The sequence below is a fragment of the Alosa pseudoharengus genome, unplaced genomic scaffold (assembly GCF_046254945.1).
Source record: "Alosa pseudoharengus isolate Yale_2024_CS ecotype anadromous, Long Island Sound unplaced genomic scaffold, YU_APseudo_1.1 YU_APseudo_1.1_scf_2, whole genome shotgun sequence".
Classification (NCBI taxonomy): Eukaryota; Metazoa; Chordata; class Actinopteri; order Clupeiformes; family Clupeidae; genus Alosa; species Alosa pseudoharengus.
Genome location: NW_027468663.1, coordinates 586,109 through 602,528, shown reverse-complemented (window position 1 = coordinate 602,528; position 16,420 = coordinate 586,109). Strand labels below are relative to the sequence as shown.

The 16,420-nt window shown below is 41.6% G+C and overlaps 1 protein-coding gene across 1 annotated transcript in view; it reads left to right on the top strand.

Moving 5' to 3' along the window:
- hfm1 (helicase for meiosis 1) overlaps nt 1–14,835 on the top strand; it is a gene marked incomplete at its 5' end in the record, with an annotated part of 281,244 nt that extends 266,409 nt beyond the window's left edge. The window contains one exon of the mRNA XM_076295693.1: nt 14,776–14,835. Coding sequence (XP_076151808.1) covers nt 14,776–14,835 — 60 coding nt within the window. The remainder of the gene's footprint in view (nt 1–14,775) is intronic.
- Nucleotides 14,836–16,420: the final 1,585 nt, after the last annotated feature.

Here is a 16,420-nt window from a genome sequence, read left to right as displayed (position 1 = left end):
TGCCTAAATTTTCATCAGAGGCAAAGAGCTGACCTGAGACCTGCTGGATGGGGTAAATCTGGTCATGATAGATTTGATATACAAACCATTCTTAGCTCCAGTCAAGGCCTCATTGTCTTCAGTGTACATGTAACAGCTGTGCTGCTACAACCTTGTTACTCTTTGATACAGTGGAATAAACCTATTAAGTGTACCAGTTAATTACCAGTTAATGGTTTGTATATCAAATCTATCATGACCAGATTTACCCCATCCAGCAGGTCTCAGGTCAGCTCTTTGCCTCTGATAAAAATTTAGGCAAATTGGCAATGTTTTGTAAAAGCACTCAGTATCACAATGTAACAACTATATGTAGGTACCCACAAATACATAATGCAAGTACAATGATAGTACATGTTGTTACACAGGTTGTACCACTGTACCTAATTAGGTTGGTACACTGTAACAGCGACACATTAAAATAAAGTGTTACCTTTTAAACTTCACTTCTTATGAATAAAATAACATTAAGTAGGCTAACCATAGGTTAATAATGCATTAACAAAGCGGTATTTTGACCGCAAGTGGTAACATTATGGGATTCCATTCCAGATTTTGCTCATAGCCTAGCCATAGAAAGAAAGAGCCTTAAAAATGAACAAAATCTCCGTAGACCGCCCTTAGTGTGCGTCCAGCTGCCGGTGACCTGGAACTATGCCAATTTTTTTTCTAAACTTGATCATCAGACTCTGCCCCGCCTATTTGTCAATCCAGGAGCCGCTACTGGTGATGGATCAACAAATAACAACTTATTTTGAGATGGGGCTCAAATACTGTATGAAAGTCAAAATCCTGTTCAACATGCACTTAGTTCTTTAAGCGCTTCTTGTGTGTTATGGTTTGTATAGTGTTGTTTTATTTCCATTAGGCTGTTGATTAATTTGACATTATTGTTTATTATTGATATTCTCCTTAATGTAGTCTTACCATGTCATTGTTTTTATATTATTGAATGAATGGACATTATTGTTTATTATTGCTTTTCCCCTCATTTTCATTGCTTATTTTATTAGGCTATTGATTGAATTGACATTGTTGTTTATTATTGCTATTCTCCTTATTACAGTTTGACCAACATTCTAATCTGTTCCCTGTTAAATTTTAAATGTTATGTTGTTTTTGTATTTGTGTGTCACTTTGGACAAAGTCGTCTGCCAAATCTCATAACCATAAATACAGTCTACATTAGGCTACATGTAAATTGAGTTGTTAGACTACATTATACTACTAGGAGTAGGCCTAGGCTATTTTTTTTTGCTCCGACTGGAAGGATATTCTAAAATCAGGGCCGGTTCTGGGGGGGGGTTGCAACGGGAGCATGCATCCTTCCCATGCGTTGAGTGCCAAAAACGTAATATTACGTTTTTAGCCTTTTTTTATTATTATTACGAAACTAGACACTCTAACACACCTTATATGTGATTTTGGGAACTCTGTGATGAATGGAAATTAAATATAGGCCGATCGAAAACTCATGAAAACGCCATCCATGTTCCATGAAATCTGGACATTTTATCTGGACATTATATCATAACTCGGTTGCCGCTTTGGGTCGAATCAGTGACTCATGCACGTCAGGTCAAAACCAGGCCATTTTCGTGGGTCTATCACTAGGTGGCAGTCTCGCCAGGTCTCGCTGATCACTTCCCGGAAAGTTTACACAAGTAAGTAACAGGCAACACTTCATATTTCATGAAAGACGTTATATCTCCATTTCTAGAAAAAAACAGCGATTTTGATGAAAACTAGCCACTGTTTAGCTTGGGATTTCTCAGGAACAGAGGTGTGTAGAAATACACGGTTTGCACCCACCGAGAGCTTAAAGTCTCACCTTTTAAACGAGCCATTGTATGTCCATCAAAGGTCAAAATCCCTGTGCACAGCTCTTCTTGCTCCAGGTGCTGATGGTGTGCAGTATAAGTATTGAAAAGTCAAGAGTAGCATACATCGCACACTGGAGGGTATATTTTGCTGACTTTATTTGGCGTGAACAACGCGTTTCGCAAGTTGCTTCATCAGGTTCACGTTCACAGTCAATCTGACACCCACAGGTGAAATAGGTGGTAACATCATCATATGACCACACTAGACCCAGTGAAAGTACTCCACACTCTAACACACCAGCAATTGCAATCAATATCGTCAATTCCATATCCTGCATATTTTAGCTTGCATATAGGCCTACATATACACAATCTATGTCATTTAAGCATATTTGTATTTAAGCATATTTGTATCACCATTGTATGTGTTCATAGCTATAACACAGAATATGCTGTGGCTGTACAAAAATCATCAACAATGGTCTAGGTTGCTGGCACTCTAGGACAAAGCTCCCGAGAACAGCTTGGCATTCAATGAGTTAATGTCTAGTGACATATCATGGCCATTTTATGATTAATTGAAATACATTTCTTACATACGGTTTTAAGTGCATTCATTGCTGTGTCTCACTTACCAGCTTAAAGCCTTGTTTCTTGTTGTTTCTGGCAGTTTCTCTATTGGCTGATGACAATTTATTTTTAAAAATGTATCAAAAGTTCCCCCTCCCCCGTGGGGAGTAGTAGGCTACGTTAGCCCATTTGACTGCAAGTGTCAAGACGTGATATCAAGAGATTCTGTTCTTGGTAGGCTAAACTAGTGGAAAAATGTCTGTAAACAAATTAGAAATGCAATTCCAAGCAATTACCAGTGCATGAAAATGCAAAAGTTGTGATGTAAAATATCATGTATAGTTAAAATAGATAATACAGAGATGGTTACTACGGTGATGCTAGGATAGACATGGTGGTTGCATTGCTTAATAAAAGTTGATCGTTTAAAAGTAGACCGTTTTAAAAGTTGAAAAAATATTTAAAAATATTATTAAAAATATTAACTATGCTAACAATGTTAACTATGCTAACCATGCTACTTAGCTAATGTTTTCTAGCAGTTTTGTTAAAAATGCTAACATGCTAACTATGATAATAATGCTAACTAGCTACAGTGGGTAGTGGTTAAAAATTGACACTTCATTCACGATCAAGGTGATTCACGCAGCTGGGTGAAATATAAGTACAACTGCAGCCGCTTGGGGGCAGCATAAGTCCGCTGTGGCGTTCCGCGGTCGAACCGGACAGAGCGTTCGACAGCGAGGGCTGTGATTGGCCAAGTTTTCAGTGTGTTGTTTCTCTGTGTTTTTAGCAGCCCCTGCAACATGCTAGTCCACTATAGCCTTTAAGCTTTGTACATAATGTTAAACATAGTTTTGGATTCAGTAGCAAGATTTCTTGATTGTACAGTGCCTGTCTCTCAGTAATGTTTTAAAATGAGAGCTTCGTCAGCTGGCAGTAGGCTACTTTGTCGGCAGTCATGAGAAGTTTCGCTTGCTAACAGAACATAAATATGCTGCCCAGAAACCTTATAGCCTGGGTTTTCCCATGCTGCCTTACGCGCGCAATTTTATTCACGCTGCTAGGCAGCCTGGATTCCATGGAGCAAATTTTCGCCTCAGTTAGGGGACCAATCACAGAACGGAGGGAGGGCAGCAAGACGATGACGACACATCGAAGCCGTTATGAGCTACGTACAGACGCATTTGATAGACATTCGTAGCGCCCAATAAACGGCTCTGGGCAGTCGTAAACCACGTTTCAAACACGAGAAAATGAATGTCTAGTTCCCAGACCCCATCTCAATGAGATGAGGTCTGACGTTAGCCAGGCTAGAAACCGTCTGGTTTTTGGTTCTGATTTTTTTTTTTATTACACTAACGAGGACGTTAGCCAGGCTAGAAACCTTCTGGTTTTTGGTTCTGATTTTTTTTTTTATTACACTAACGAGGTCTCCTTAACAGTAATGTTAACAAAATGACAGCATTCAAATGAAAATGAATTCGGTCACTCAAGACTGTGCCACAGCAACCAGCGTAGGCTACAGTCCTACCCAATAAGCTTACTCGAAGCAGCTATAGCATTGTCTGACGGTCGAGTGAGTTAATGCACGTATTTCCAGAACAGGTCTGCAACTTTCAGACAGTTCTGAGTTCGAATCTAGGCAGAGGCAAATGATGCGACGGTTTTCCTTTAGAAATTTGTATTGAATCGAAGTTGTAGCCTACTACAGACTTTCGATGAGGTGTTCTGCAATAGTCTGGTTTTAACCCAGCTAAAAAATAGCCCAGTAAATTAACTAAACTTATCCCAGTAGCAAACAGTTTTTCTGGGTGTAGGATACTTTGAAACTTCTGCGGGGTAACGGGAGCATTTGTTTTTAAAACATAGGCCTAACTTGCATCTTTCCATTCCAACCATTATTAGGCCTAGGCCTATTGTTATCATTTTTTGCAAGGTGTTGCTCCTGGCAAGACTTGTTTATAAGACGTTTGGTGATTAATTGATAGCTGTTTTTGGGACACGTTAAACATTCTTTATAATGAGCGCATACGGGGAGTAAAATGACTTGTTGTCGTTTTGGGACATAAGCTACGTTAAGCTTTTTCACGTCAAGGTGGTATTTGTTGTTACATTAGCTTCAGAAACACTGCTTCAGAAAGCTGCAGGGGAGCGCGGGGCACAAAGTAACGCGGGATTAAATGTAACATGGACTTTTTTCCTAGTTGCAGATGGTTGATCGGGGCATGCTATTGGTCAGTTAACCACATTACTATGAGACGGTGTTCCACAAATTTTCAGTCAGTATGGACGTGTTTTCACGTAGATCTACAGAAAAACGTATTTTGAAGGCATCAAAGTAAATAGATGGTAGGCTACTTGACTTTCGATTGAGTTGTGGGTGCAGCTCACTGCCCCGCGCTCCCCCACTGCTTGTGAAAGAAGGGGGCGGGGGAGGGGGGCTTAACATGAAAAAGCTTAATGTCCCAAAACGGCAACAAGTCATTTTACTCCCCGCAGGTCTTCATAATGGTAGGCTACAGGAAGTGGGGGGGAGGGTATGTGATGACCAGAGCCGTCTTCGCTGAAGATGGGAAATGGGCTATGGACGGACTAAGCCTATGTGCAGTTCCTGACACAAGAAAAAGTGCATGGTCCACCATGAAAGCCTTATCCCTCACCCGCGCATCCTAAATGGAAAAAAGACTATACCATTATGTCATTATAAGACTTAGTTTTCTGTCTTTGACTTAGCCTATTTTATGGAAATGATTGGGAAGAACATTTGTGCTATTCAGAAAGCATCTTCTATCGTCTTTCCAGGCGCACACAGCACGTTACCATATAGCCTATCGACTGCCTTAACAGATATAGGCTCTGCTCTTGGGTTTGGCCTCACAGCGAACTCAACCCTCTTGTTGCTTGCAGTTTGTTAAATAAAGCGATGCAGATTACATTATTTATTTCTGATTAATTGCGTCTTTTGATGTCTTTTGCAACATCTGCTTGTTAGGCTGGGCTACTGTCAATGTCCTGTACAGGTAAATGTTCAACAATTGCTGGTGTAGGCTACAGGCTATAATCAATTAGCTAAATCATTTGTCCAGCTGTTTAAAAAAAAATTTGTGCTACATTCAAACGCAAAAAGTGCTTTGATATATTTTTCGTTGTCGTTTGAACAGCAATCAGGCATGTTGCAAATGTATACAATATCCCAACCTATCCCACTCTGATATTTAGAGTTGTTTCGTTAAGATAAAATTCTTATTTAAATTTTGGGTTCGGCAAAGGACGTTTTTTGCCTTTTTTATTCATGCCCTTTACAACTATGTTTATCTGCCCTGGCAAACTTCGACCACTGCATGATGATACAGCTTTTATTACACAACTGAGAAATAGGCGATTGGGCTCGTCCTTTACAGCAACAGGACACAATATCCCTCACTCTGCCGCCACTTGTTGCCTTCATATTTTTCTTTTCAAATTTGTGATATCAGCCTACTCCGATGAATTCTATTTTTTTGCCAATATTCTTGTCACCCTCCCAGAATTCTGAATATCTTTGCTCGCACACTGTAGGAACTGTAACGTGATTAATGACACGTTACAGCCAACTCTGCTCAGCTACGACTAGAGAAAGAATCTCCCGTGTGTAAGTTCACTCCAAGTTGGCCTACCCCATAAACTGCATGGCAGTAGGCTATTTCTATTTATCTATAAAATTACCACATGCATTCGTTCAACTTTATGAAGCAGAATTACGCAGGCTATTTGCACACATTTTGTTTGCGCAAGAAAGAGAAAAAACAGCGCACGCGATTTTGGGCTGCACTTCGAAACGGTCCGCCGCCCCTGCCTTGTTGCCTTTATGATTTCCTTATAACTTTCTTATACTAAATAGGAAATGCAAACAATGATATGCCCAACCCTGGAACTGACTGACTCTCTGCCTCTCTCTCTCTCGTGTGTGCGCACGCTCTAAGCACCAAGTTAGATCTGCTGCATGAAGGAGAGTGAGAGGAAACCCGTGTCCTGCTTTTATATTTGACAAATAGGTCCACCTCTTCTCACAGTTCCAATGCATGATCCGAATATGGTATACTAGTCAACTTTGCAAAATACATTCCAGGCTACACTCAAAACATTCGGGGCTGAAGCCATGGCAAAATCGGCTGGCGACGCCCCTGATAAGATATATAAACTCACGCTATTGTATTATCATATATGTTTGGTAATTGCTCAACTGTCTCTGATTGTTCTACTGACTTGGACTGACTTGGAAACTGCGTCATGGAAGCAGTAAGTCAAGTCGCATCAAAAGTAGTAGTGGCAGAACTCCCAAGTGACACCTTGTGGTTATTTGTGTCAACTGTAGTTTGTGCCATTTCTGCCGGGAAAATGGGGTGAGTGATTCATGAAGGAACCCGTCCAAACTTAACTGGTACCCACTGTACAGTGGGTAGGAGTCATAGTTGATGACAAGTGACAGTTACAATGGCTGAACAGTTAAAAAGTTCAGTAGTTTAAAGGGTTAAATTGTTTAACAGTGAATTATTGTAGTGAGTACTTTTATTTTGAAACAGTTTTTGGCAGAGGAAGCAGTTGAACAGGATGTGTAGTCTTAAGACAATGATATTGTATGCTTAAAGCCTGAGACTGGCAGTTGCTGCAGGTGGCCTGGCCACTTGGCCTAGGATTCTAATTGCTTAACGGCTCTATTGTGATGTCATCAGCCCAATGTTAAGTCTATGGGGAAATTTTCAGTAGTTTTTAATTAATAGTTAGGGTAAGTATAAAAGTTACAAAGATGAAAAATACAAAGCCCACGTGTCCTAAGTAAGACCTACGCAACGCCGTTTGAATGAAGTTTCTACATTAAGTGGTTGAAGCTGCATTAACTGCGTTAGAAAAAGAAGAATAAGCATAATGCAGATATAGTTGCAATAGTGATGCTAGGGTACATATGTTGGTTGTTATGCCAAAGTAAGTGGTTGCTATGCTGGTTGCTTGGGTAATCCTGTTGGTTGCTATGGTGGTTGCTAGGTTTACATTGTGGTGGTTGCTAGGCTGTTGCTAGGGTGTTTGACATGGTTGCTAGGATGTTGCTAGGGTAGTTATGGTGGTTGCTAGGCTGTTGCTAGTAGGGCTGGGTGATAAAACGATAGCGATATATATCGCAATAGACATGTAATCGATATCAATAAAAAATACGTTCGATAGAACATTCGATAATTAAAAGCAACACACACCTCCCACCTTACATTGTCCATAAATAATAGGCTATATCTTGCATTGTAGCTATGTGCAACTCGACCAGAGTAGCCTAGGCGATAGAAGTAGGCGTACCTCAACACTGTTGCATTCAAATTGACTGCTAAATTCTAATCATCTCAATCCCGATGCAAATGGAAAAGTATTTTCCCAGTAGGGTTGTGCCATATCATCGTCCATCGTGATGGTTGACAGGCATCACGATGGAAAGCAACCATCGTGATGCCACGCCCCCACATGCCAGTCACTAATTCTTGCTGTAACAGGCTAAAACATAAAAAAACCTTTCCCTGAAAATGAAATTGAGCCTACTTTAAAGGCTGTCAGCCAAACAGTTATCACGTATTAGTCTACCGTCTTGTAAAATAAAAGACTTACCCTCTTATTCAAATAATTCCTGACTGTGACGGGAATGTGTAGCCTAATTGTCCTTTAGTAGCCTACATGTCTCGCAGGCCTATAGCCTACATTGGACGTAATATGTAGCCTAATGTTTTAGCAGAAAATATAGATTTATTATTGTTAGGCTACGACTAGGACATTCTAGCGCTCAAATATTTTTGCGAGGCTACAGCGAGCGCCAAATGCGTCCTTCTTCTCTGTGTTAAAATAAACCATTTCTTTCGTTAATTATAGGATCAGAAGGTAGCCTATCCGTCTTTCACTGTAAGGCTTGTATTTCATGCATTTAGCAAAAGTCCCAGACAGCAGCGGAGTGGTAATCGGGATTCGTTATTTGTAAAAGTGTTTTTACTTCGCCCTCCTATAGCCTGGACTGCGCGATTGCAGCCCTTTACTTTCACTTCCCGCCACCCTTATAGTCAGCATAGACGGTAGCCTGATAACGTGGGATGCTGCATAGTACTAATATTTTAAATGAGTGACCACGATAGTAGTCTTAAGTAGCTTTTTTGCTGGGTCCAGCGAAGTCTGTCAATGTGTAATATTCCGCTGGTTGGTGCACATGCAAGTGTTCAGATTGATTGTCTATCCGTCTTTCACAACAATTTTCTTGGATTAGATCTTCCACACAACTTCGGTAGCCTGGTCAGTATGTCTCTCTTAGCTGTCCACTTTCATCAGGCCGTATAGCCTATATAATAGCATTTTTTTTATTTTTATGTAGAACATTATAAATGTATTTCTGTACAGACATACCTATAGGCTGTTTACTACACGAAACCCCCCCCCCGCCCCCGACGATATCATCGTCCATCACGATGTTTTACTGTACACATCGTCAAATGCCAATTTAGGCGACATCGCCCAACCCTATTTCCCAGACTCAAACGGGCCTGTCCCAAGGAGAAAGTTTAAAATAAGTGTTTAAATTGAACTTTTTTTCTCCCTTCTGGTCCTTATCTGAAATAGATTTTAAAAAAAAATCAATAATTATCGATATCGACTGATATGAAATACTTATATCGTGATAGAGTTTTCAGCCATATCGCCCAGCCCTAGTTGCTAGGGTACCTGAGGTTGTTGCTAGGTTAGTTGTGGTGGTTGCTATGCTGGTTGCTAGGTTAAACTCATTGGTTGCTATATTGTTTGCTAGGTTGTAACTGTGGAAGTGGTTGCTAGGCTGTTGCTAGGGTGTTTGACATGGTTGCTAGGCTGTTGCTAGGGTACTTGAGGTGGTTGCTAGCCTGTTGCTAGGTTAGTTGTGGTGGTTGCTATGCTGGTTGCTAGGTTAAACTCATTGGTTGCTATATTGTTTGCTAGGTTGTAACTGTGGAAGTGGTTGCTAGGCTGTTGCTAGGGTATTTGACATGGTTGCTAGGCTGTTGCTAGGGTACTTGAGGTGGTTGCTAGCCTGTTGCTAGGTTAGTTGTGGTGGTTGCTATGCTGGTTGCTAGGTTAAACTCATTGGTTGCTATATTGTTTGCTAGGTTGTAACTGTGGAAGTGGTTGCTTAGCTGTTGCTAGGGTATTTGACATGGTTGCTAGGCTGTTGCTAGGGTACTTGAGGTGGTTGCTAGCCTGTTGCTAGGTTATTTGTGGTGGTTGCTATGCTGGTTGCTAGGTAAAACTCATTGGTTGCTATGTTGGTTGCTGGGTTGTAACTGTGGAAGTGGTTGCTAGGTTGTAACTGTGGAAGTGGTTGCTAGGCTGTTGCTAAGGTATTTGACATGGTTGCTAGGCTGTTGCTAGGGTATTTGACATGGTTGCTAGGCTGTTGCTAGGGTAATTGAGGTGGTTGCTAGGCTGTTGCTAGGTTAGTTGTGGTGGGTGCTATGCTGGTTGCTAGGTAAAACTCATTGGTTGCTATGTTGGTTGCTAGGTTGTAACTGTGGAAGTGGTTGCTAGGCTGTTGCTAGGGTATTTGACATGGCTGCAAGGCTGTTGCTAGGGTAATTTAGGTGGTTGCTAGGCTGTTGCTAGGTTAGTTGTGGTGGTTGCTATGTTGGTTGCTAGGTTAAACTCATTGGTTGCTATATTGTTTGCTAGGTTGTAACTGTGGAAGTGGTTGCTAGGCTGTTGCTAAGGTATTTGACATGGTTGTTAGGCTGTTGCTAGGGTACTTGAGGAGGTTGCTAGGCTGTTGCTAGGTTAGTTGTGGTGGTTGCTATGCTGGTTTCTAGGTTAAACTCATTGGTTGCTAGGTTGTAACTGTGGAAGTGGTTGCTAGGCTGTTGCTAGGGTATTTGACATGGTTGCTAGGGTAATTGAGGTGGTTGCTAGGCTGTTGCTAGGTTAGTTGTGGTGGGTGCTATGCTGGTTGCTAGGTAAAACTCATTGGTTGCTATGTTGGTTGCTAGGTTGTAACTGTGGAAGTGGTTGCTAGGCTGTTGCTAGGGTATTTGACATGGCTGCAAGGCTGTTGCTAGGGTAATTTAGGTGGTTGCTAGGCTGTTGCTAGGTTAGTTGTGGTGGTTGCTATGTTGGTTGCTAGGTTAAACTCATTGGTTGCTATATTGTTTGCTAGGTTGTAACTGTGGAAGTGGTTGCTAGGCTGTTGCTAAGGTATTTGACATGGTTGCTAGGCTGTTGCTAGGGTACTTGAGGTTGCTAGGCTGTTGCTAGGTTAGTTGTGGTGGTTGCTATGCTGGTTGCTAGGTTAAACTCATTGGTTGCTATATTGTTTGCTAGGTTGTAACTGTCGAAAGTGGTTGCTAGGCTGTTGCTAAGGTATTTGACATGGTTGCTAGGCTGTTGCTAGGGTACTTGAGGTGGTTGCTATATTGGTTGCTAGGTAGATGAGGTTTAATATAGTTGAAATGACTGAACAGTTAAATAGGTGGATAGTTTAAATGGTTAAATTGTTTATCAGTGAATTATTGTGGTGAGGAGGCACTGTAATTTTCATGTACAATTCTAGGACAATTAGAAAAAAGGTCTAGTACAATAAGAATAAATGCATCCGTGAGTGCTGTTTTTTAAACAATCGAGAGTCAGTTCTAGTCAGGTGGTAAAATCAGCAGTGCTAAGATCAGCAAGACTAGTTGTAAGTAGTGCTACGAGAGTAGATGTTCTCTGAAAAGCTGGGTCTTCAGGAGTTTTTTGAAGATGGAGAAGGATGTCCCTGCTCTAGTAAGAACTGGTAGTGAGTTCCACCAATGAGGAACGACAGATGAAAAAAGTTTGGATTGGCCTGAGTGTACCAGTTTGGATTAGCCTGAGCGTACCTAGATGTCATTTGTCTGTGGAGCGCAACGATCTGGAGGTAGCATATGCCAGTATGAGGGCATTCAAGTAAGTGGGAGCAGAACCAGAGACTACTTTGTAGGCAAACGTTAGAGACTTGAATTTGATGCAAGCAGCCATAGGTAGCCAGTGTAGCTGGATGAGCAGCGGGGTAACATGCTCTTTAGGGTTGGTTGTAGACCAGACGCGCTGCTGTGTTCTGAATCATCTGAAGGGGTTTCACTGTGCTGGTTGGGAGACCTGTCAGGAGGGCGTTGTAGTAGTCAAGTCGTGAGATGACTATTGCCTGTACCAGGAGTTGGGCAGTGTCTTGAGTCAAGTAAGTCCTGATTTTCCGTATGTTGTAAAGTGCGAAACGGCACGACCGGGTGACCGCGGCAACATGATCGGAGAAGGTTAGTTGGTTGTCAAGAACGACTCCTAAATTTCTTGCAGTCCTGGTAGGCGCAGACAGGGAGTCGATTTTGATGTTCATGTCATAATTTATGGTAGGTTTAGCTGGGAGGATCAGCAGTTCAGTTTTTGAGAGGTTTAGCTGGAGATGTTGTGCCTTTATCCATGTAGATATGTCTGAGAGGCAATCCGAGATCTGTGCCGAGACCAGGGGTTCATCAGGTGGAAAGGACCGATAGAGCTGTGTGTCGTCTGCATAGCAGTGGTATGAGAAGCCATGCGAACGGATAATCTGTCCCAAGGAGGTTGTGTAGATAGCAAACAGAAGGGGGCACTGAGCCCTGGGGGACCCCTTTGGTGAGCTGTCCAAATGAGCGTCCTGTGAGGTAGGATTCAAACCAGGAGAGAGCAGAGCCGTTTATTCGTTTATGGTATACAAGCATGACATTTGGCCAGGGACGTGCACAGGAATTTTGAGGGGCAGTTGCTCTGACTGAAAGGGCACCCCCCCCAAAAAAAAAAAAAAAAAAAACTCACGGGCTATATGCAGGACTGAGAATAACAGCGTCTTTTTTAAAATATATACACAAAGAAGTAAAACACTGAAATACAGCACTAGATAGATAGATAGATAGATAGATAGATACTTTATTGATCCTCAAGGGGAAATTCAAGAAACACTCAATCACCTTAACTCATTGAGTGCCAAAAACGTAATATTACGTTTTTAGGTTTTTTTTAAATTACGAAACTAGACACTCTAATACACCTTATATGTGATTTTGGGAACTCTGTGATGAATGGAAATTAAATATATGACAATCGTGAAACTCATGAAAACGCACAATCTGGACATTTTATCTGGACATTTTATCCTAACTTGGTTGCCGCTTTGGGTCGAATCAGTGACGCATGCACGTCAGGTCAAAACCAGGCCATTTTCGTGGGTCTATCACTAGGTGGCAGTCTCACCAGGTCTCGCTGATCACTTCCCGGAATGTTTACACAAGTAAGTAACAGGCAACACTTCATATTTCTTGAAAGACGTTATATCTCCATTTCTAGAAAAAAAACAGCGATTTTGATGAAAACTAGCCACTGTTTAGCTTGGGATTTCTCAGGAACAGAGGCGTGTAGAAATACACGGTTTGCACCCACCGAGAGCTTAATCGAGCTATTCTACGTGTTCATAGCTATAACACAGAATATGCTGTGGCTGTACAAAAATCATCAACAATGGTCTAGATTGCTGGCACTCTAGGACAAAGCTCCCGAAAACAGATTGGCATTCAATGAGTTAACTTATCATTATTATTTTCATGCCCACTAGTGGTATTTATGTTCTGCTCAGGCAAGATCTTTGAAATTACCTTTAAAATAGCCTATGTTTTTTTAGATTACAATTATTTAGCATGCAGCTCTTTAATCCTGTACTTTCTAGCATGGTCCTCTCATCTCATCTCGTGATCATCACTTAGGCCTTACTGTCCTCTGTGCCTCCTCCTGGTCCACATTTTCCTCACATACAGTAGTCTGGAGGTTTATGACTGCTCCTCATCTTAAATGTAATGTAATTATGAAACATTGCCATTAGTAGGCTAGGCTAAAATATGAGTCTGATTAATTAATCAATTCGTCTACACAGTGTCATGTCATCTTTATCACAATGCAAAGTCTCTGTCTCACCTGCTGGTTGGCTTTTTCGCAGCCAACCCTGCAGTGATTGCTGCCTCCCTGAATTGTCTCTCCCTCTCTTGAATCTGACTCTTTTCAGTGAGCATCTTGGCTTCAAACAATACCCAAAATACTAGTGATAGGATTTAGGCATTTAACCATTTTGAATAAAATAATTAATGTGATGCATTACTTCCATCATTCATTCTTGCTAAAACGAAATGTGAGAAACTAACTATCAGCAGACATGTAGCTTAGTTTGCCTAATGCCTACCAAAAAAATAGTAGCCTATAGGCTATGTGATAACGGGCTGCTTCTCTGCAAGCTATCTGTCTATATCTATCTGTAAGCTATTTAGGCTAAACGTGGCAAACTCAGCCTGGATTTATGAAGATTTTAATTAATTTCATAAAACTTGATGACTATGATCGTTCGTTTGTTATACATCACAAACTCACCTTTTCCGACAACATTGAGTCGTCTCATACGACAACCGCGACAATCTCCTTCTAGGGCCGCTTATGCAGGCTCAGCTCAGGTGCCGGTCGCGTGCAGCGCTGCAGCCACAGAGTTTGCCCTTCCCCTACTGACTTTCACTTTCGGTGCCCGAATGGAATTGAATGAGGCTTTGCGATTTTTTTTTTTATCTAGGCCTACGTGAAATTCTGCATCCATTGTACGATTTATTTATTTTCCCTATTGGAAGGGCGACATGAGTCAAGAAGGGAATGTGGGCAGTTGCCCGGGCAACCTGAGCAACCCCCCTGTGCACGTCCCTGCATTTGGCACAGATACTCTTTAAGGGTCACTTTTTGGGGAAAAAGGCGTTGGCCACCCAGAAATTCAACATGGCGGCCATTTTTCAAGATGGCAGCTATTTCTGTCAAATGTTCATTATGTCAATTGTTCAAACAGAGTAGACATAACATTTTATGAAAATACTCTATTAAGAATGTTTTTTTGGAAAACGGTGCTTGTCCCTCAAATTCAAGATGGCAACAATTTTTCAAGATGGCTGCCATTTCTCTTGAATCCTTACATCAATTTTTTTTTCAAATGGTGATGCTATCATCAAATTTGGTACAAATATTCTTCAAGGAACGTTCTCATGGAAAAATATGTGTGCCACTCAAAAATTCAAGATGGCAACCATTTTCAAGATGGCCACCATTTCTGTCATAGCTCAATGTAATGTGTTAGGAAGGTTTTGTTTAATAGAGTGAACATCATTACACAACCAGGACACACTGGTGACTTCACTGCTGTGGTACTTAGCATGAGGTTCAGTGTCTGCTGATTTAGTTTTACTTATAATGTAGCTCTTGACTAGTAGTAATAGTATAGCTAAGTTTAGTGTCCCAAATGCTGTCTTGGCAGCGGAGGATGGCAGCGGAGGATCTGTCCAAGGGAGAGGATGTACAGGATGAAGAGGAGTAGGGCCAAGAACTGAACCTTGGGGAACACCATGAGTGACAGGGGTGGTGGAGAAATTTCAGTTGTTTATGGAGATGTAACTTGTCTGTCAGAAAGATAAGATGAAAGAAGGATGTTATTAGTGATTTTTGGTGCTGTGTTTGGAGCAGAAGCTGGATTGAAATGGTCCATAGAGTTGAGGTGGGTTTGAAGTTAGGTAGCAACAGCTCGTTCCAGGGTTTTGGACTGAAAATGGAGGTTTGAGATGGGCCAGTAGTTGTTGGGGATGTCTGGGTCAAGACCAGTTTCTTTCAGTATGGGGGTGATGGCAGCAAGCTTGAGGGGGGAGGGGACAATGCCAGAGGCCAGAGAGGAGTTGATGATGTTGGTGATGAGTGGGAAAAGTGAAGGGAGGCAGGCCTTGGCAAGAAGAGTTGGAGGAGGGGGGTAGAGGTCCAGGGGTGAAGGATGATGAGCAGTGAACCAATTGATTATAGCTGTTGTCAATCTTGGGTTTGAAGAAGGAAAGGAAGGAATCACATGTGGAGGTAGTGAAGGAGTTGGATATCATGTCACTCGGTTTCAGGAGCTTGTTGATGGTGGAGAAGAAGGTCTTGGGACTGTTGGAGCCGGATTGGATGACGGAGGAGTAGTGGGAGGCGTGGGCATCTTTGTACATATTTGTATGGGGAGGTGGGTCCAAAAATTGGCCTTAACAGAATATTTGTGCCATATTTTCTGTATCACTATTTGGAAACACAGGCAATGAACTAAGGGCAGGAATGGCAATCATCTTCAAAAATGGTTTCCATCCTGAATTTTTACTGGCCACTTCCTTTTTCTAACAGTGGCCTTTCCTCTCTGTGAACTGCACCTTGCTGTGGTATAGAGGCTTGTGTACTCCAATGAACCTGAGAGCTATGCCGGCAGGGATTTTATATCCCTGGCCAGTTTAGCCGGACAGGTCAAAGGAGAGGAGGCAGACAAAGCAGACATTGACTATTTGACAGAAATGGTGGCTGTGAGTGACCGGGTGGCCACCTCACTTGCCAGGATAGCGTTGCGGTTTGGAAATCAGAGAGAAGGGGTAAAAAATGTCAGGAATGCAGGAAAAATTGTATTTCAAAATTGCCAGTGTATTTATTTGTACAGTTAGTCCTCCACCATCGAAACAGATAAAAAAAAGAGTTCAAAAATAGCAAAAAGCAAAAATAATCCAAAATGGCAAAATATAGCAAAGTCCAAAAATATATCAAAAGTCCAAAGGTAATCAAAAATGGCAAAATACAAAAAGAGAATGCACCAAATCAAAATACTATAGTTTCAGACTAAGTTCAAATGGCCACTTACTTTCAGCAGAGCTCTATCCGGTTGTCAGCTCTTTACACCCTTCCCCCACAACACAAACTGAGCCGGGTTTTTATACCCAGTCCTATGCTCAGACGCACCATGATTGGCTAACCAGATAATTGACTAAACACATCATTGGACTGTACCATTAATCACCATCATATTTGTACACAACCAGTGTTTAAGTCATCAAACACAAACCAAACAATAACATGTACCTCAAACCCATCCCACACATCTTTGCTATGCTACACGTAAA